At 36.5% G+C, this 20,279-nt stretch overlaps 2 protein-coding genes across 8 annotated transcripts; one reads left to right on the top strand and one right to left on the bottom strand.

The window, feature by feature from the left end:
• Positions 1-218: 218 nt before the first annotated feature.
• LOC110709213 (zinc finger MYM-type protein 1-like) lies at positions 219-5,154 on the bottom strand. Its single transcript, XM_021887424.1, has 4 exons — positions 5,134-5,154; positions 3,986-4,823; positions 2,819-3,937; positions 219-292 (listed from the first exon to the last, which is right to left on the bottom strand). Exons 1-4 carry the CDS (start codon positions 5,152-5,154, stop codon positions 219-221), a joined length of 2,052 nt encoding a protein of 683 aa, XP_021743116.1.
• A 1,780-nt stretch (positions 5,155-6,934) lies between these two features.
• Positions 6,935-10,258, top strand: LOC110709160 (origin of replication complex subunit 4-like). Of its 7 annotated transcripts, none has more exons than XR_002508867.1 (5): positions 6,935-7,386; positions 7,560-8,273; positions 8,766-8,858; positions 8,931-8,995; positions 9,717-10,258. XR_002508867.1 is itself a non-coding variant. In XM_021887374.1 (4 exons), the coding sequence occupies exons 1-4, from the start codon at positions 7,399-7,401 to the stop codon at positions 9,903-9,905; spliced, it is 369 nt and encodes a 122-aa protein (XP_021743066.1). In that variant the 5' UTR covers positions 6,954-7,398; the 3' UTR covers positions 9,906-10,189. The 7 variants fall into 7 exon arrangements, 2 of the variants coding, with proteins under 2 accessions (XP_021743066.1, XP_021743067.1); XR_002508864.1 differs by having other exon boundaries at positions 6,941-7,679; positions 8,113-8,273; positions 9,717-10,189; XR_002508865.1 differs by having other exon boundaries at positions 6,948-8,269; positions 9,717-10,189.
• Positions 10,259-20,279: the final 10,021 nt, after the last annotated feature.

Raw genomic sequence — 20,279 nt, 5'->3', positions numbered from 1 at the left:
AGTAATGAAAATGATATTGCAATTCTTTGGTTACGGAAATTCTAGCTTAAGAAGACAACATATAATTATCTCAGAGATGTTTTGCAATGTTCCCCACTAATGCTTGTAAGTCTTCGTATGACTTATCACTACCTTTCGTCACATACAATTTGTGAGCCCAGTCATTTATTTGCCTACCTTTTGTCTTCTCCCCTGAAAACTCATCAACAGATTCACTTTTATTTGCCTTCCAGGATGAAGCCCTTAACGAGTAACATCAAATTCTTTTTTTCACCATCTCCATCCAATATCACTGCAATAGTCAATAACAAACAGAACATGTAAAATTAGATTAAAAGTAAGAACAAACCAAACACAAAAATTTAGAATAAATTAAAACTAATATTGTCACAACAATAATTTTGAGTACAAAAACAGATTTGAATTTAAAAAAATAGATCTAAAAAGTAAGTCATAATCTAAACCAATCAATAATCAAAATTTTAGAAGAAATCAAACCCAAAAAAAGGGGCAAAATTACACTCATTGACACAAATTTTGGGGGGTTTTGCATTTGTTGACACCAACTTATACCACTTGTTAGTGTGACACCAACTTGTTAAAAAAAGAATAATATTAACATTAGTGGTCACAATTGTTAGATAGTTAATTTTTTACTTTACTAGTTGTGGTAGCGCCCGCAACGTGCCCCCCCCCCCCAATTTCGTGAAATTAGCCAGGTAATATAAAATTTGTGATTTGTGATCGCTAGATCGATGAGAAATATAAAATATGTGCTTTGTGGTCGTTAGATCGGTATTTAATGTATACACATGGTGAATGAGGCTAAATGAAAGACTTTTTTGTTTAGTTTGAAAGACTTTTAAATTATAGTGTTTGCGGTTTTTAATGTGAATTAGTAACCTATGTTTGTTGTTAAATTGTTATTTATTGTCTGAAATTAGTGTTATTGTTTTGTCGATTTTAATTTAATTTTTTACAGGTATTGTTAGAATTTTAAGATGATTAATAATTTATTGTAGGAAATCTATACTAATATCATTAGTTATAATGGTACTGATAGTAAACTAATCTACAAACCTAAGTTCAAATAAATTAACTGTATTCCATTGTTACAGTTCACTACATGTTGGTCTACACATAACAAAAATATTATTATGCCTTCTAACTAAATATTGGAGACAATTAAATTATTATTTTTTTGTTTGTGTAACCTTAATTAAGGATATGTGACCCTTATTTTAAGATTGCACAGCCTTTGATATCTATAAAATGTTATGCTGGTCATTTATGTTTATGCTAAGCATCTGTAAATAACTTTTATAGTTCGAAATGTTCGCACGCAATTGCATGGATGTCAATTATTAACATAATTTTTGACTTAGTATATGTATTCATTTGAGAATAAGTAAGAGCATCATTTATATCATTTGAATTTCTAATAGATATCATACTCAATGCATACCAAATTAGTCTACATTTTGTTCCTCATACTTAGGCCTTGTTTGATTCACCTTATTTTTACTGATCAGGTCTGGTCTAATCTGATCTGATTGTCTGATTTGACCTAACTTTGACCTTATGTGTACGATAATTTATAAGGCAAAAATGTATCAAGTGGGATCTTGTTAGATTCGTAATAATGTGTAGTTTATTAATATGTAATTTTCACAATTTTTTTCATTACGAAATTAAGAATATTTAGCAATAAAAAACCGCACATAAAATGATGTTCTGATCTGAACTTATTTTTTCTGATCTGATCTGATCTGATTTGAACTAATTTTTTCTGAAATAAGTAAAAATAAGTTGAACTAAACAAGACCTTACAAGCCTACCGCTCGTATATTTTGTCCTTCATACTCTACTAAGGAAATTAATTATTCGTAGAATCGTAGCACTTAAACCTTGCACGAGTATAATATAAATCAGTTCAATAGGATCTGTACCTTTAAAAATTTATGCGCATCAGTTCCACAAATAAAGAAGGACTATAACTAAGAACTTAAGTAGACATTAACACAGTGTGTTTTATTTTAAAGAAAGCAGTGGTGAATTCTAACAGGAATTGCTTGTACAAGACAATGATGCTAACAACAAATAAGGTTTTCCATATCCAAAGAAAGAAAATTGGTGATTAAAAATAACACTTGCACCATCTCAGACAAAATAATCTATACAACTTCTTTTATTGTTCAGAGTTTGCCAAAAGGATATCAATATAAGGAAGCATTATGCAAGATGAATTTATGAAAAACCATACATCCCCATAGCAATCAGTTACATGTGATTATGCCAGCTAAGCACTGAACATCGTATGAAACAACTTTCTTAGTGTAATTGTAAGAATACGATGGTAGAGGAACCATAATGTGAACAACTATTTTGCTTGCCTTCTTTGCACGTGATAAGGCAACATATAGTTATCCATGAGAAAAACATGGCCTTGGAAGGTGAACGCTTACATTACTAAACTTAGTTTTACAAGATATTGTTTCCTCTCGAATTTGAAAGGATATCCTACTGAACTTGAAGGCCTTAAGTTCACTCTATGTATAAAATGAGTCCGTCCTTTATAATGACCCCCAGTTATCTCACACTCAATGACATATGGAAAGAATCTCTTGCACTTGAGCCCAGTGCCGAATCCAGGATTTAAATAATAGGTTGTCCCATCCCATCATCGTCCACCGACCGCATAAAATATCAAAAAATAGTCAAAGCTTGAATGATGGACAAAAAAAAAATACATAAAAAATTTCATTTCATAAAGTAATTCAAATTCATATTACAACTAAAAAAGTACTAATTTTATTACAATTGCTCTCGAGAGTTTTCATATTTTGATAACGATGTACAATATCATCCATGCTAACATTGTAAAACAAATCTCTTTCTAGATAAGTAATCAAACAATCATTCAACATTTGATCTCCCATGCTATTACGCAATTTATCTTTAACTTGCGTCATTCCAGAAAATACTCTTTCTACACTTGTCGTTGTAACGGGAAGAATCAACACTAACTTCAAAAGTAAGTAGACTCGGTCATGAGTTTCAAACTTTCCCGTCTCAACAAGTTTCGTAGAAAGTTCACTTAGACTTTTCAAATTCCAAAATCTCTCATCATTTCGAACATCAACAATGAAATTTTCAAGTGAATGTTCAAAAAATAATAACTCAGAGCTTGAAAATTCATCGGGATAAAATTTGGCAAGTTGAACTAACTTTCTTTTGTCAAAAGAATGAAACCGATTTGCAGGATTAAAGCAAGACATACACACAAGTAATTCCTTACTTACCTCGGGAAATCGATTTTCAAGTTCTTGTAATTGAAGATCAATGACACTTAGAAAAACTTCAACTCTAAAATGATGAAGATTAGTCACTTGTGGACCTTTACCTCTATACATTCTTCTCCCAAGAACCACATATCGCCCCTCCATGTTTGGAACCTCAATGTCATATTTAGCCATAAAAGAAGTGACTTTTTCCATATGTGAATCCCATCCTTCATCTCTCAACTTTTGCAAACTAGTCTTGGTTACATCAACCATGACCATTGCATTTACAATATCTTGATCATGTTTTTGCAATGCCACATTCAACGCATTTGTAATGCCAAATATATCAACCATCAAGTGTGCCACAAACACAAAATCAAATGACATCAACAAGTGTGTAATAGATTGTGCTTTATTCGAATCAAGTGTATCGGATACTTCTGCAATGGAATCAAGTGACAAAAGTATTGAAGGATATAAATCAAGCACATTCAAAATGGTTTTAAAGTGAGATCCCCAACGAGTATCACAAGGTCTACATAAGCCACGTTCTTGATTTAAACCAGTTCCCAATTCAATTTCACCCAAAGATAATGCTTCTACAACCCCTTGACGTTGTTTTTCTCGAAGAAATTCTTTCCTCTTAGGTGAACCTCCCACAAAGTTCAAGAGAGGTGCAAGTACGTCAACAAAAAGTCAACCACAATCTGAGTTTTTCTTAGCAAGTGCAACTTGTGTCAATTGAAGTTGATGAGCAAAGCAATGAACAAAGTATGCTTGAGAACATTCATTCAAAATTAGAGTTTTAAGGCCATTGATTGAACCTTGCATATTACTTGCCCCATCATAACCTTGACCTCGAACTTGAGAGAAAGTTAAAGAGTGTTCCATGAGTAATGACTCAATAGCAGCTTTGAGAGTCAAAGAACTAGTATCAGGAACATGCACAATACCAAGAAAACGCTCACACGCTTCCCCCTTTTTATTAACAAATCTCAAACAAAGTGCCATTTGTTCCTTATCGGAAACATCGGCAGATTCATCAGCAAGAATAGCAAAAAATCCACCATCAAGTTCTTCCAATATTGCTTTAGTTGTTTCTTTAGCACAAGCATTGATTATATCTTTTTGGACACTTGGAGAAGTAAGTTGACAATTACCAGGGGCCATTTTAAAAACAACTTTGGAATACTCAGGATCATGGTTTGAAAGAAGAGTTAATAACGAAAGAAAGTTACCTTTAGATAATGAACTTTCCTTTTCATCATGACCATGAAAAGGAAACCCTTGAAACAATGGCCATCTAATGGTTTCAATTGAAGCTTCCAATCTCTTACGATAGGCACTCATGGTTTCCGCTGTTTGTTTTGATAAAGTGGTGGCAATGCTACTCATTTGATTCATGAAAAAGTTCATAGCAATCACGACATTATTGTGAGCACTCTTGTGTCCACCAACATGCTTTACAATTGTGTCTCTTCTATTCCAATATCTGAAACCTCCATTAACAAAAGCATCCACTCCCGCTGTGTTATTATCCTTAAACAGATAGCAAATGAAACAAAAGGCAGCATCTTTCTCAACACTATACTCAAGCCATGTTGGGCCAAGTATCAAACCATTTAACACAAAATTGGCGTTTTTTATTCAGCCCAAAAAGTGTTTGAGGAAACACATGATCTTTAGGTTGACATGGCTTTCTTTGAATGTATGTTCTCCGCCGTAAATCCCTATCATCGGGATGAAAATCACACATCCTTCTTCTTTTTTCCGGGGTCTTGTGGAAGATTAATAATATCAAGTGCACTTAATCTTCCTTCACCAATTTGAGCACTAGGATCCGAACCACCTTGGGGAAAAGATTGCCCATTTTCATATTGAGGGAAATTGTGAGATGGGGAAGAATGTTGTTCACTAGCATGATGTAAAGGAGTACTTGGTTCACTTTCTTGAGAGGGTAAATCATTTTGTGGAGGAGGATCATTTTGTGTAGGAGGAGGATTTAGAGTAGGCACTTTTTTAGTAAAAAAACCTTGAAATATCTCGAGTTATTTTTCTTTTCATTCTGAAATTGAAGTTAAAGGTTGAATTAGATAAATCATACAAGTAGGGTTCTCTCAAGGTTATTAAAACTAATAATATCATAAAAAAAACGCCCATTAACCTCAATTTCAGTCCACCCTTCAACCCCAAATCTCCAAATTAGCAATCACCATTCTCAATAGCTAATAAGAAAGTTTGACAACTATTATCATTTATCAATTAAACAGAAATAATTCTATAAGTCTACAATAGGGATCAAATGGCCAAATATCCGGCCATAACTCACATTCACAAATCACAAATTCACAACATTCAAGCTCTAATCAAGTGACGATAATCAAGTCATAACATTCAAGCTTTAATAAAGTCATACAAATAATCAAGCACTAATCAAATCAAGAAATTTCACCCAAAAAAAAAAAAAAAAAAAAAAAAAACTCATACACTGATATAGTGATATTAAACATACTGATAATTTTGATTTAAACATTTAAATTGATGATTTCATATAGAAATATAGAATCTAGTCTCTATAATCTTATTGCAATGTAATTATATAAATTAAAAGTTTAAAACTAACCTCAAAAAAATCGAATTTGGGGAGCCACTGCACGTCTGCATGAGCACGACGCTAACAAACTCACAGACGGATTGACGATTTGATGGACGCCTCACTCACGCTTGACGGAGAAGCACGAAAAGGCTGCCGGGCTGCCGGCGATACGGTGAACGGCGACGGGGCTCCTGCGGATTTCAATTTGGGTAATTCGTAATTGGGTGATTTTGAGACTTAGGGTTTCAATTTGGGGGAATTGGGGATATTTCTGCCTTCTGATTTTTCTAAAATCGTGAAATCGTGAAAATGAGGTTGTAAAGCCAAAAAAAAAATAAAATAAAAGTTTGTGAGTAATGGGATTCGAACCCATATCTCATATGTGGTAGGCTGGGGAAAAAACCACTAGACTACAAGCTAAAACTCTTGATACTTAGTTTTTTTTTTTTTTTTTTTTTTTTTTTTTTTTTTTTATAGAAAATAATAGGTTGTCCGCGGACCCACTATGACTACACGTGGGTCCGCCACTGCTTGAGCCTCGTACCATTGCACAGACCACATGATGGGAGTATGGTCCTCAACAAAATAACCGGACTATTTTCCCTTAGAACCAATTCATGGGGGCTCATTCCCCAAGGGCACAACATATTAATAAATTCTGTAGGGTCAACAGTACACATGTCATTCGGTACAATCAAAGCTAGCTAGTTGAAAAATTGCTATTAGCAGCACCCTATTAGCAACTAGCGTTATATATGTTAGCTACTAAAATACTAATTGTAACTTGCAAGAATAATGTCAGTTACACATACTATGTTATTAGCAACTGGCATAGTAATGAACGCTGCTAATACTTAGAGTGTAAAAGTAAATTTTTTTTATTAGCAACTGGCCTATATGTGGCCAGTTGCGAATACTATAACATTTGCAACTGACATAACAATGCCCGCTGCTAATATCAATTATTTTTAAAATATATTATTTATTTGCAACTGGCCATTCATATGTCCTATACAAATACTAGGTCAACTAAATTTTGACCAAATTATTAGTAACTGGCCTTGAAAGGCCAGCTGCTAAAACAATAAAATAAAGTATAATTGTGAACTACTCACGTAACCCATCTTTACCCTTCTCTCTCATCATAACCCTTTCTCTCTCTTCTCTCTCATCTAAAAATCAAAAACCCCACTGAACTCCACTCAGCCGTCCTCCATGGTCGCTGAACTTCAGTTAGCCCTCACCTCCATTGTCGTTGAACTTACTAAGCCCTCTCTTTCATTTTTGCTCAAGAATAAAGAAGAACGAAACCCTAATTTGATTTGCACTTCATTGAAGTAGGACGAAACCCTAATTTCATGCTACACTCGATCGAAATCGTCCTCTGAATCCTCTCCGCTCCGTTGAAGCCGACCAAGTCGTACTCTGAATTCTCCATTGAAGCGGCTTATGAGCATTCTGTTCTTCACTGAATCCGCTTCTTAGGTCAATTGCTTAATATGTAGGGTGAGTACATAGATGGTGGTGGTAGGCGCGTCAGGCAAGTCGTTAGACTGAACCTTCAATTCCGACAATTAAAGTTATTTTTTGCTGTTTTTTTTTCTCCTGGAATTTGGTTGTTTGGAGTTCCTTTAATTCGAAATATTTAATGATCTTAGACTTTGATTTGTGCTCTTAAGCTTCTCTCTCGTTTTCGCCTTGGTTTCTTCTATCTATCGTGGCAACGATGGTGATTTGATGAGGTTGTTTCGCCTTTCGGTGATGCTCTATTGGGTGATTCTTCCCCTAAATCGAATAAAGTGAGGATTTTTAATGGGTTTTGTTTGAATTTTGATTTTGTGGTGAATTTGGGGTGTTTTGGTTTTTTGATTTTGTTGGAATTTTTTTTTTCTTGCTGATTTGATTGTTTAGGTGATTGTTCTTTTAGTTTTTCGGGTTTTCTTTGATGGGTTTTGTTCAATTTGTGATTTTGAGTTGAATTTGGGCTGTTCAAGTTTTGAATTTTTCAGAAATTGGTTTCTTTGCTTCTATTGGAATTATTGATTTTTGCTTGATTGAATTGTTTAGTTGATATCCTTTTGGGATTTGTTAATTTCTGATAATTCTTTATTTATGGTATTTAATTGGATTTTTGGGTGATTTTGTAGGACATTGTTCTCATTAAGTTATCTATAAGCTTTTTGTTGTGTTCTTGATGTTGTAGTTGATTTGATTGTTAAAATTGGGTTGCAGGACGCATCTTGTATCTCTAGTTATGGGGATTTTATTATGGAATTTGAGGATGCTGTGGTTAAGCCATGGCAGAAATGCATGTCCAGTAGCGTTCTGACAGAATTGAATGAGAGCAATTTCTAGTGTCGGGTCGAACATCGTTTGACTAAACTTGAAAGTTGGTATATTTTTATCATACTTTGTGTCAGTGTTAGGTTATGACTTGTTATTGGTAATTGCGAGTTGTGTTTAATGTTTCACATTATTTAAACTTATCATTTTGTATAGTGTACCAGTGCAGTTGATCTGTATGAAATTTGGTTGGGTAGAGAACCTAGAGGAAGAGCTGTTATGGAGTTTAAATCAATCAGTTTGGCTAGCTATAGAGTTTGCTAAGCATTTTCCAGTGAGATAGACCTCTGTATGACTAGTATATGTCACGCATCATTAATTGAATGCACTTTCAAGGACTTAATTCTGTACTGCATATTATATGCTAGTTTAGGCTTTTAGTAGCTGTGCTGGATACTGATCATTGAGTAGTCTTGGACAGTTGTCTTTTGAACTAATGTTTATTAGGCCAATGCTGCATGCCAAGCTCTCACATCCTTAATATCTTTCCCTTCCTAAAATTATTATTGACTTCTCTGACATGTATCGATTTGTTTTCACAGATGGCTCCGTCTTAGAACTTTATGTACTGGTCTGTATGAAAAGGCTAGAAATTAAAGAGCAAAACCCATATAAATTCAACTCTGTCATGAAAGGTACACATTAATGATCTACAAGTTGCAATTTGTTTTATAATTTCCATGTACTTACTGTAGGTTATGTGGCAGAATACAAAGATACACATGATTCATTCCAGACTCCTGGCTATTATGCACGGAATGTCTGCTTATGGGTGAGCATGGTTTAGCTTTTTTTTTTTTAAAATTACTTGCAAATCAACCTTGTGATTTTTTTGGGTTAGTTGATTTATTGAAAGTTCATGGTTTTGTTTGTGTTGTATGCAATTGGTTGTATGTTGATAATTTCCATATTATTGCATAATTAATGAGATATAGTTGGCTGGATATTATTTGTTGCGTGTATTTTTAACTGGTATGATGGATGTATGATCAATTATAGATATTCAATGCTTATTTTTTGTCTGAATTGAAGCATTGTGCTTCTGTTATTAAAAGCTACATGTTTGTTGGTACATAAATCTACTTTGTTATCAAAAACTACATAAACCTACTTTGTTATCAAAAACTACATAAATCTATGTTGTTGGTAAAAAGTTGTTGCAAACATTGTGCTACTTTCTGGTAATTGACAGTGGCATTATCGATTCTTACTTATTGTTCATGTGCTTGGCTTTGTACTCCAATCTGAAATGTTATATGCCTTGCCTTGTGAAGGCCCTTATTTATCATGAAGCTAAACTTGTTGTTCTGGTTTATTTCCTCCTTTGTCATGAAGCTGAACCTTTTGTTCTGCTCAACTCTTGCCATAAGTGTATGGGCTTCAATATTTTAAATCAATTATTTAGGTGGTTCAATCTGAAAAATAAATTAGAGATTTGTTTTGGATGTCATTATTTACATCTCAATCAGTTTAATTTTGATTCATTATGGCAGTTGGACAAGTTCATTCCCAAAAGATCTGCTATGGATTTCGATTACGCCCACTACACGCTGCATTTCTCTTCTTCGTGCTGCTGCTGTTCTGCTTCTGCGCTATTGTTCTGCTTCCGTGCTACTGTTCAGCTACTTCATTATTTTCTGCTTAACTCTTGCCATAAGTGTATGGGCTTTGGAGAGCAGTGAAGCACCCTTGGCTTTAGCTGTTGAGAGTAGTGAGACTCTACAGCAAGAAGAAGCCAGTGAAGGTCATTTTGCTAAAAAATATTAAATGAGATACATTGGCTTTATGTGTTAGCTTTCTATATTCATCTTCAATATAACCTTGTAATTTTTAAGTTTAAAAAAGACTATTCGCAATTGGCCTTGCATTAAGCCCATTGCTAATACTACTTATTTGCAGCGGGCCTAACACTTGGCTAGTTGCTAATAATACCTATTTATGTTGTAAAAAAGGACTATTTGCAAAATATGCCAGTTGCGAATAATTACTATTAGCAGCGAACAAGTGCCAGTTGCAAATAATATTCTCATTAGTAGCCCCCGCAATAGCAGCCCCACGCGCCAGTTGCTAAAAGCCACTTTTCGCCAGTTGGTAATTGCGTTTTTTCCACTAGTACACGATAGAATCACTTGGAAAATGGTCAATTAGTAATGTATTTATGGAATCTACATCATCATTCATTGGAGTAAGAATGACACGCTCAGTGAATATTTCGGTGGTAAAAGAACCTGTGCGAATCTCGGGGAAAGTTCCTTCTATAAGCTAGGATCACCGTCAAGAGCAAGGGGTCTTACAATATCTGGCGGCAACTGAACAAAACCAATTTCTGTTTGTTGCAACTCCCCATTTCCCAAGGACAACAATTATGAAGAATAGTGAGGATCTTCTCTAGCCTTGAGATCTTCTCAATTGCCTCATGCTGCGTTTTTTGTGGCACAATTGGCAGAACCTGCCTAAAATCTCCTCCAAAAACAACAATCTTCCCCCTAAACAAGATTGTGTTCCCATACAAATCTTGGAGCAACAAATCTAAATTCAATATTTTCCTTTTTTTCCATTGAAGCTTCATCTCAGATAAATAATGTTGTTTCTCTAAGAAATGCAGCTAAGCTATCTTGTTTCGGAATTGCACATGATAGTGAGGCTTTAGAGTCAATTGGAATTTTAAACCTCGAAAGAGCTGTATGACCAGATGGGATGTTTGCTGCTACTATTCCTGATGTAGCAGTCGGATTTCAGCATACAGAGCATTGTATAGATATTGTTTCCCTATACCACCAGGGTCATCTATAAAAAAAGCACCAAGTTTGTTTTTAATAACATGCTGCATAACACTATCAAATGCACTCTTTTGAGCTGAGTTTAATTGCTCTCGGCAATCAACACATTCTTGGGGAATAGGTTCATCTACAACATCAATAATATCCTTCGTGCGTTTGAACTCTTCATTAGGTTTAGCATTCAGGTCATCAAATCCAAAGTCTAAAAGCGACTTACCCAATGCTTCTAGATGTTTCTCAACTGATCTTGCAGTCAACATTCGAACCTTTACTATATCATCAGGAAATTGGTGGCTAAAATCTTCTAATAGAAATGAGTAGAACTTAGACCATAAAGCAGGAGGATCACTTGGCTGACCAAAAACAAGAAAAGTGGCAAAAAGACGGCGCAATTCATCTGGCATCTACACTTCATGCCTCAGTCAAGCATAGAGTTGGCAGATCATCTTCCTCTAACAAGCCTAACCTTAGAGTTGCTTCCTGGAATGTCGAACACAAATGACCATTCATAGTTTTTAGTGCTTCAAATGATGTAGGACGTCTGATGTATAGAAGCAATAAGCGCAAGTGAAATCGCTCTCCTTCAGCTGGGAATACAAATGCCAAACGGCCTACCTGAAATCTGTCCAAAACTCGTTCAGTCCACTCCTTAGCAGACGCATCCCACGTATAATGTTCACAAAATTCGTTGTATAAGTAGATTATACCACTAGGCACGGCAGCATTTATAACAAAGAATTCAATTAGCTGTGTTCGAGATCATTTTGAATTTGTCATAACAATATTTAGCCGTTCATGTGGATGCAGCTGAAGAATTTGTTGATTTGGCAGATGCACCTGGAGAAGAAGCAAAGGGGGGTAAATAACGAACAAATTAAATGCAAAGAGTCTCTAGGCAGCCTCACATGTGGAAACCAATCGCCTTGGCTGATACTGTTCCATCTTATAACCTGGCTTACCATTAACAGGTACAACATTATACGAATTTTATCATGGCCCTTTTAAACATATTTGTATAAATACGTAACAGCTTGTATTGTTGATCACACCTCTACATTTAGACGACAGTAAAACAAAATAGAAAGGTAAGGATTATACGGGATCACCCACCGGTTATCAAGTTGAGCATTTCTGACGGTGATCTTTTCACCAGTGTTTCGCCTCCTATAAGTAGGATACCCTTCCTCATTTGTTGTGGTTTCTATCGAGAATTGCTTCGGAAACCCATATTTGCATGATGATTTTTTACCATCCTTGACCATACATGAACATCGCGGGTTCAACCAGCCACAAGGTCCATGCATCATATGCCTTAGAACAATTTTACACAACACTAGACTGGTAATAGGTGGAATTTAAGCACAAACAAATTTGTCAAACTGTTCAGAAGATTTCAGCTTGGACTCATCTTTGAGAATAATAAAAAAATGTCTGCGGGGCAAGCCTCTTTTTTGAAACTCAATTATGTAGATCATTACAGCAACCTCGCCAAAGACCTTGTTATCCATGATTTTTCGTTTATGAGCTAGAAGCTTCGCTCGAAATATACGGGCCACTAAGTTAGGCCGATGTTGAGCAGCTTCACCAGGAGCCAACTCATTTTTGATTTCAGGCCAATTTGCATTGTATGTGATTGTTATAATAAGATTTGGCTTCCCATATCTCCGCACCAAAGCCATTGCATTTAAATACCTTTTCTTCATATCATGAGGGCCACCAATAAATGTTGGAGGCAAAATAACCCTTCTACCAACATTAGATTGAAGAGTTTCTCCATTCTGTAATGAATCCAAAATGCCTTGATATAAGTCAGCTCGGATAGTTTCCTAAGTGTTACGGAAAAAGTCAAGCCGTGTGTTTTCAACCTTCACATACATATCAACTATGTATTGTTTAAAGCATCTCCCACCACGTAACAAGAAATTGTTAGGCCTTATTTGCAACCTATAAGCATAATTTTCTCTTGGGGAAATGAGTTTTTCTGCTCAGGTTAGTCTCTTAGATGCCCCTGCAATTAAACAAACATTTAACATTATGTACGAACAACCTAATATAACCCACGATCTAAATGTAGAATACTTTGTAAAAAAACCAATTTATTGTGTTATCAGTTAACAACAATGGTACAAAGAGTGAAAGAAAGAGGGTATGGAAGAAGTAGAGAGTAGATGCCAAAATGTAGGCATTTGAATACTCACGAGATGCTTCTTGCTGCAACAAATCAGCAAAAGTGTGGACGGCACAAGACATAATTGGATCTTGTTGCGTGGCAACTTGCGTACGTGCACCCCACGATTTTCTTCTTCAGCCCCTGATTCAACCCACATTCTCCATGAGAAAATAGCAAAGGATATTGCAAAGGATCATAACATCCATAATGATGATAAATACGATGACATTAAGCTGTGATTTCTCGTGTACAAGAATGTTAGGACTGCAACTCTGACTTGATGCATTCTCAGGCCAAATAACAGCAACCTCATCACTGGTAGGAGCATTATAGACGCGCTGATCAAGCATAGTATTTTGGTTAAGAATAATCCGCGTATCTTCAGAAACTTGTATTCCTTTTACCGAAAGAATCTAGCATACGGATTGCTTTCTGACACATGCATAAGACTGTTAATAATATCTTCTCGCAGCTCTGGAAAACAACCTACACGATTCCCTGCGTCATACTGACCATCAAGAAGTACAATTGCTAGTATTTTGGATTATCATCCCAGTGAGGAGAATAGCCCGTCGTTGGGGATCCCGTTTCTTCTATGCCCATGGCCTTTTAAAAGCATAAGACTTTACACTTTTTAGGGGTGTGTTAGGATTTGAATTCTTGTCTGTTTGGGAGTCCTTGAATTAGAATTGAGTTCGTCATTACTTTTTTTTTGTAAGAAACCAATAGAGAGTCGCCAATAAGTTTTGATAAAACTCATAAACCTCATTCATATCTTTCTCCCATTTAGTGTTCAAGGGATATTTAACATGAATCATAAGTTTACTCATGTCCAAATTGGTCTAAAAAACCAAAAATGAGATCAGGAGCGAGGGTACTAGAAAAAAGTTCTCTTTGAGAATCGCAATCCTAGCCCTAATACGGCCTCTACTAGCTCTTCTTTTTTCACATTTTCATTACCAAATAATATATGCAACGCGATTATTTACTAGAGCGGTCAAGCTTGGGCCTTAAGCAAGCCTTTCTCGGGAAGTAACCCGTGTATTATTGCTTTCTTTTTCTTTTCTTTTTAATATAGATTTTCTCTCATGGAAATGTTTATGTGCCTTGTTCTAGGTACAAGACTTGATATACTCTTACGCATTTGTATTGAATCAAGAATTAAGGAAGTTTGACTCCTCTTCCCTAGCATATGGCATATGAGGCATAACTTTAGAGAAAAATTTGCTTTGAAAGGTTAAATTTGCGGGTATTTACACCCACCTATATCCGGTAATATCTTTTCTTGCTCTTTCTCTATTGGTTAGTGACTTGTTAGACACGTGTTGGTGTTTTGGATTGTTTCTTTCCTTTCCCTTCTCATGGACTCATTGGTTTATATTTGAGCATGTTGTCTCATTCAAGCTTAGGGGAGGGTATTCTATCATGATTTGGGGGGATTTTAATTCTTATATGCCATGCACATTTGTATATGTTCTTTTATTTTTTTTATTTGAAAACTCTAAAAATATTTTTGTTTCTATCAAGGAAAATTTGCAATGTTCTTTATTTTGTTCTTGCTTTGGACATAATACTTTTGGACTTGCGTTCTTGAATCTTTTCTTCCTAAGTGGTAGTGATTTGCACGCCTTGAGATATCCTGGGTTGACTCTAGAATATGATGTGCTAAGGTATTTTGTTAAGAACTTTGGGACCATGAAACCCTAGTCCACTTATTTGTGGTAAGATGGTGTTGCTTCCTATGGTGAATTTGAAGCCAAAAGTGAGTTTTTTCTATCACCATGAGAGATTTAATTTTTCTAGCTTTCCACATATCTTGATTGAACGGCGCATGAATCCTTGACTATTGTTTACTCTTATTTAGAACTTGTCTTTTATCTCCCGAGATCGCGCCCGAACCATTTAGGAAGAACAAAGGAAACTTTTTGGGGTCCTTACTTTTCCTTTTCTAGGATAGGTTTTATATTTTTGGGTTTTGGTTTACATTTGCCTTCTTGCTAACCATTTGAGCCTTATACCTTCTTTTCTAGCCATATTACTAGACTTCTTATCATTTATTTTATTCTCTTCATCTTTGGTTTTTGTGAAGCTAATGGTCATGACCTTGTTTGATGATTATAAGAGCAATGGTTTGAAGCGATGAGCTCAATTTGAATGCAAGTATGTGTTGTGTAAAAGTTTGTGAATAATGCAAGTGCAATTCAGTGAAATCCGTCCAAAGTTAAAAAAAGGCGAGGACAAATCAATAAAAGAGAAAAGCAAATGCATTGAAAAAAGTGAAAATAAAAAAAAAGAATGAAAAATGAACAGCACAAAAAGATTTTGATGTAGTCATTATCTCCATAATTTAGTGCGTTGAGGACAATGCTCCATTTAAGCTTGGGGGAAGCATGTCTACGCTTATTGTATATAGTTTTGTGATGTTGCTTTGAATAAGCTTGGGGGTGTTTGTATTTTTGTTTGAGTTTTGTGAAATCTTAATTATGGTGTTGAGTGATGATCACCCTTTGCTTCATAATTGCGTATACCACCAAATTCAAATTTTAGCCTACATTTACCCTATTTGCCCTAACGTTACATCCCTTCAAAGACCTTTAGACCCTAATGGTTGAGTCTCTAGTCGGTGGAGGGAAATATATGTCAAGCCTATGGAGCGAGTCTGCATAGTAAATATGTTGGGTAGCCTTGAATTATTTTCTTTTTTGGTTCCTTCGAGGAATCATGAGATGCTCACTTGAGGTGAATTTGAAGCAAGTAGGGAGAACGCGGTAAGATTGGTTGGGACGAAGATGAATTGTGTCTTGTAAGTTCTCTATGCTTAGCATATCTTATGTTTCAATCAACGTTGGACATCCTTGAGCGTGCCCTCCTCTATTTGTTTAGAAAGACTTGTTTTTATTTGTGCTTGTTAATTTGTAAAATTCCATTCAATAACATTTGTTTTCCTTATTTTACTTTGATTTTTAGATGTTTTTCCTTGCTTTTTGTTGCAAGAGTTATGGGTTAAGATATTTGGAAACCCCCTTACGAGAGCACCGCTCGTGCTCATTTGCAACTTTGAGGTTTAAATGGCTTGACGCATAGGCTAAATGCATTCATGATTCCTACGAAAGTGAGTTAGTGTATATTCCCATCTCTTTTCTCTTAGCTTAAATAATGTCATCTTTTTGTATTGCTCGAATATGAGCAAAAGGTTTAGCTTGGGTAAATTTGATTAGTTTTATTTATGACACTCATTTGATGAGTTTGAAGGTTGTTTTTACCTTATTTTTACAGTTTTCTTTCCTAGTAAAGTCTTAGTTTTGTTCATTTGTTCCTTAGTTTCTTTATTCTTGCTTATTTTCCGTTTTCGTTCATTGTTTTGGATTTTCTCGTTTTTTCTCCTTTATTTGTTCTTTTCTCTTTGTTTGTAGGTCTAAGGCAAGGCTCAAGACCCATTCACAATGATTTTCTGGGTTGGAAGAGAATTTTGGTGCAGGGCTTTAGCTTATGGATAGCTCATGAAGCAAGAGATGGCTAGCTCTAAGACTTAGTGGCTACACTCTCAAGAAATCTTGGTGTTGAACCCACTAAAACCGTGTTTATAAACTACAATGCTATGTGACTGTCATATGGGCGCACTCGTCTTGCATTGCGCGCACCGAAGAAGTGTGTTGGCCAAGACTGCGGGCGCGCACAAAAAACGCGTAGGCGCGCATGACATTTGCGGGGGCACACACGACGGACGCACGGGTGTGCTTCCATGGGTCTCCGTTTCCGTTCCCTAATTATCACGGGCGCGCTGGTGGCTTCGCGGACGCGCCTGGTTCAGTCTATTTCAGAATATTTTCCTTATTTCCTTCGAAGTTAGTTATACTTATATAAATAGCCTTTCCTCTGATTTTTAGAGAGAGAATGAATGAGACTTCAATTAGGCTTAGGTTAAGAGTTTCTCTCTCTAGATTAGGATTAGCTTAGGAGAAGTTTTATATAGAGAAAGTGAGGAAAATCAATGGTGATTTGAGAGATTGAAGATGCAAGGGTGGCAATTGTATTGAAGATCTTCTTAACTATCAACGAGCATTTCTTACTCTATCTCATCTTTATTGTTTTCTTTAATTTCATGTTTGATTTTATTTTGTTGATTGATTTTATTTACTTGCATTGATTTGATGATGAAGTTTAGTTAGTGGTAGCTTGCTAGGGTTTGGGTAAAGCATGTATGCTTGATTGATTGATTGTGATTAATTTGGGGATTTATGTTAATATATTGTTATGGTCAAATTTATTAATGTAAGTTTGCAGGTGCTTAGTTTGGTTAGGCCTTGAGGAATAAGCTAGATTGCATTGTAAATCCTTTTGACATGACTCTCAATTTAGGATTTGCAATTGTTGATTGGTTTAAATTGTGATTCTCCTAGTTTGTCATTCATAGTCGAGACCTAGCTTGACGATTAGGCAATAGTTTTACAATACCAATTGATAGCTCTTACCATTAGTCCTCACAACGATTGATTGGCTTAACCTTCCCAAATTGATGCAATTATCATGATTATATATTTATTCCCATTCCCTAGTGTTTCATTTGTTTAATTCTTGTTTATTTTGGTTGTTGAATATTATTTCTTCACTCTTGACTTCGACCTAGCTTAGGCGTTAATTGGAAATACTTGAGCATAACCGTTCCTAGTGGTTCGACCCTACACTTACTTCTATACTTATATATATGTTTGTTAAGTGATTATAATTTTGTTTGGCCTTAGGGAAAAATAGTCAACAACCTAGTTTTTCCTATGTCAAAATGGCTCCGTTGCGAAACTAGGAACGGTGTCTATGTTTGAGTGTTTTTGATTGCTTTAGTCTAGCTCTTTATATATACTTTTCTTTTATTTGTTTTTTGCTTGTTTTTTAAAATAAAATAAAATCGGTAAGTACCTAGTTTCCTCAATTTGAGGATGAGCCGTTTTGGATGTACTTCAATAGGCTAGAGATCTTCATTAGTTACCATGGTTATGAACTTTGGGAGGCTTGTGAGATTTGTTTTCATGTGTTGAATGAGCAAACTAGAGACATTATTGAAACTATGTTTGATGATGAATTTCGAGCATTGTCAATTGATGATGCTTGGAATTTTATGTGTGGTTTGCTAGGGACACTTATGATCGTGGTTATGGTTATCCAAATACTTCTATGGATAATTGTTATGTTTCATGTTCCACTTTTGATGAATCTTGCATGCCTAATTGTGCACCCATTCCCTATTTTTTTTCAGTAAATAGAATTTATAACTAAAAGGAGCTGCAAAGCAGCAAACAACACCCCAAACACCACAAGCCCCGAGGGCAACCAACCACCAGCCACAGAACAAAAACCGAAGGCAACCTTCTAAGAAGGGTTCCTAAGATTTTTAAACCCAAACAAAGGCTCACCTAAACTCAAAGGAAAAGAACAACCCTCTAAGAGGGAAACCCCAAACCTAAGGAACAAGATAACACGAAGGAACAAGAAAACAAAGGCTAAAAAAGAGCCTTGTTTCGAGGTTTTTTGGATGTCCGGCGGGAGAGTTATAAGACTAAGACTAACCTCTGGACGCCTGTTCCTGCAAAACAAAGAAGACTCCTGTAGTGGGAGTTCCGCCTCCAACGATCAAGTTAGAACGTGTTCGGATGTACAAAGCGCAGAAAGTAAAGGGGATCAGGCTCCTCTCGGAAGGGGAGTGATCATCGACTGCCTGAGACAGTCTCAATATCCGAGCCTTAGCTCTCAAAGAGTGCAATTAATGATAGGTTTTATGCGTAACAATCAATGTACACGTGTGTTTTGGGAATTTCAGAATGATGTTCCTTAGAGGGAAAATCTCCTTTTATAGGGTCTTGATATGTGTGTGAAGTACTAGGTTTTCAGAAACCTAGGACTGACTGAACTTGCCTAAATATTTGGGCCCTCAAAGGCCACTTTCCTAGTTGGCCATCTGCCTGCCACGTGTCGTGGCCTGATTGGTCCGCCTTGGACCTCTAACGAGGAGACACATGACGGAATCTGGTTGGTCCACATGGATGACACATGGCATAATTTGATTGGTCCACGTGGTGGGAGAAATCCCCTAAGCATTTACCACACATAGGGGTGACGTGGCTTGCCACATGGCGCGTGTGACTGATGTCACATCCTGATTGGCCAAACGGTTTTTACCCTTTTTTTTTTTTTAACTGCCCCTTGAAATTCACCCTTTATAAATAGGGGATGTCCAAATCATTTGCTTGGACATTCCTAAAAATTCCAGAAAGAACTTTTGAGAACTTTTTCCTTCGGTGAGAAAGAACGACTATCGCCTGCACCAGACCGCCTGCTCTCTCAACCACCGCAGATTTTCAAGCACCTTCATCTTCACCGACTAAAGGTAACCGCCTGTTTTTCTTTCGTAATTTCTCTTTGTTTCTTTTTCTTTTTGAAAATGGTTTCCCAAAAGCACACGGCACAACCTAGGTTAGTGATCAGCCGGTCACCGGGGACGGCTGAATATAGAACTAGGAGTGTCGACTGCCCCTTGTTGGATATCCCTTTGCAAACTGCCCCAAGTCCGACTGTTTATGTGTCTGTGAAGGACACCATGGCTAGAACTAAGAGAACTGCAAAGGTGACAAATTCAGACGGCTCTTCCTTCTATGCGCCTGTCAGCGAATTGTTTGACGTGCCGCCTGGTGCCTTAAGCACTCCCAAGTTTCCATTTTAGAAGAATGAGAGGAGGAGGTTCAAAATGACATGTCGGGGCTTGTTGATCTAGCCCATCTGGCGGACACCAGGTCCGAGAGCTCAGACAGCGACTCTAAGCCAAGTACTTATAGCAAATTCTCAGATGAATATGAAGAGAGGCACTCTCAGCTAGAGACTGCGCGAGAGTCCCTCTCAGTAGAATTGGGAGCAAACTGGGTGGAGCTGTCTACTACCACCTGAGAGCAATATGCCGCTTATTATTAGCATGTTCCCGCAGGCAGCCGAAAAATGATGGCGGACGAAATTGGGAGCTTCAGAGCCGATCATGTCATGGGGCATGGTTATGTCCTGTGCACGCCGGATGCCGAGGACACTGTAGTCTGGCCCGAGAAGTCCAGCTATGGGGACGCATG

The sequence above is a fragment of the Chenopodium quinoa genome, unplaced genomic scaffold, assembly GCF_001683475.1.
Source record: "Chenopodium quinoa cultivar QQ74 unplaced genomic scaffold, ASM168347v1, whole genome shotgun sequence".
Classification (NCBI taxonomy): Eukaryota; Viridiplantae; Streptophyta; class Magnoliopsida; order Caryophyllales; family Amaranthaceae; genus Chenopodium; species Chenopodium quinoa.
The sequence above is the reverse complement of the archived record's forward strand: the minus strand, read 5'-3'. Positions and strand labels throughout refer to the sequence as shown.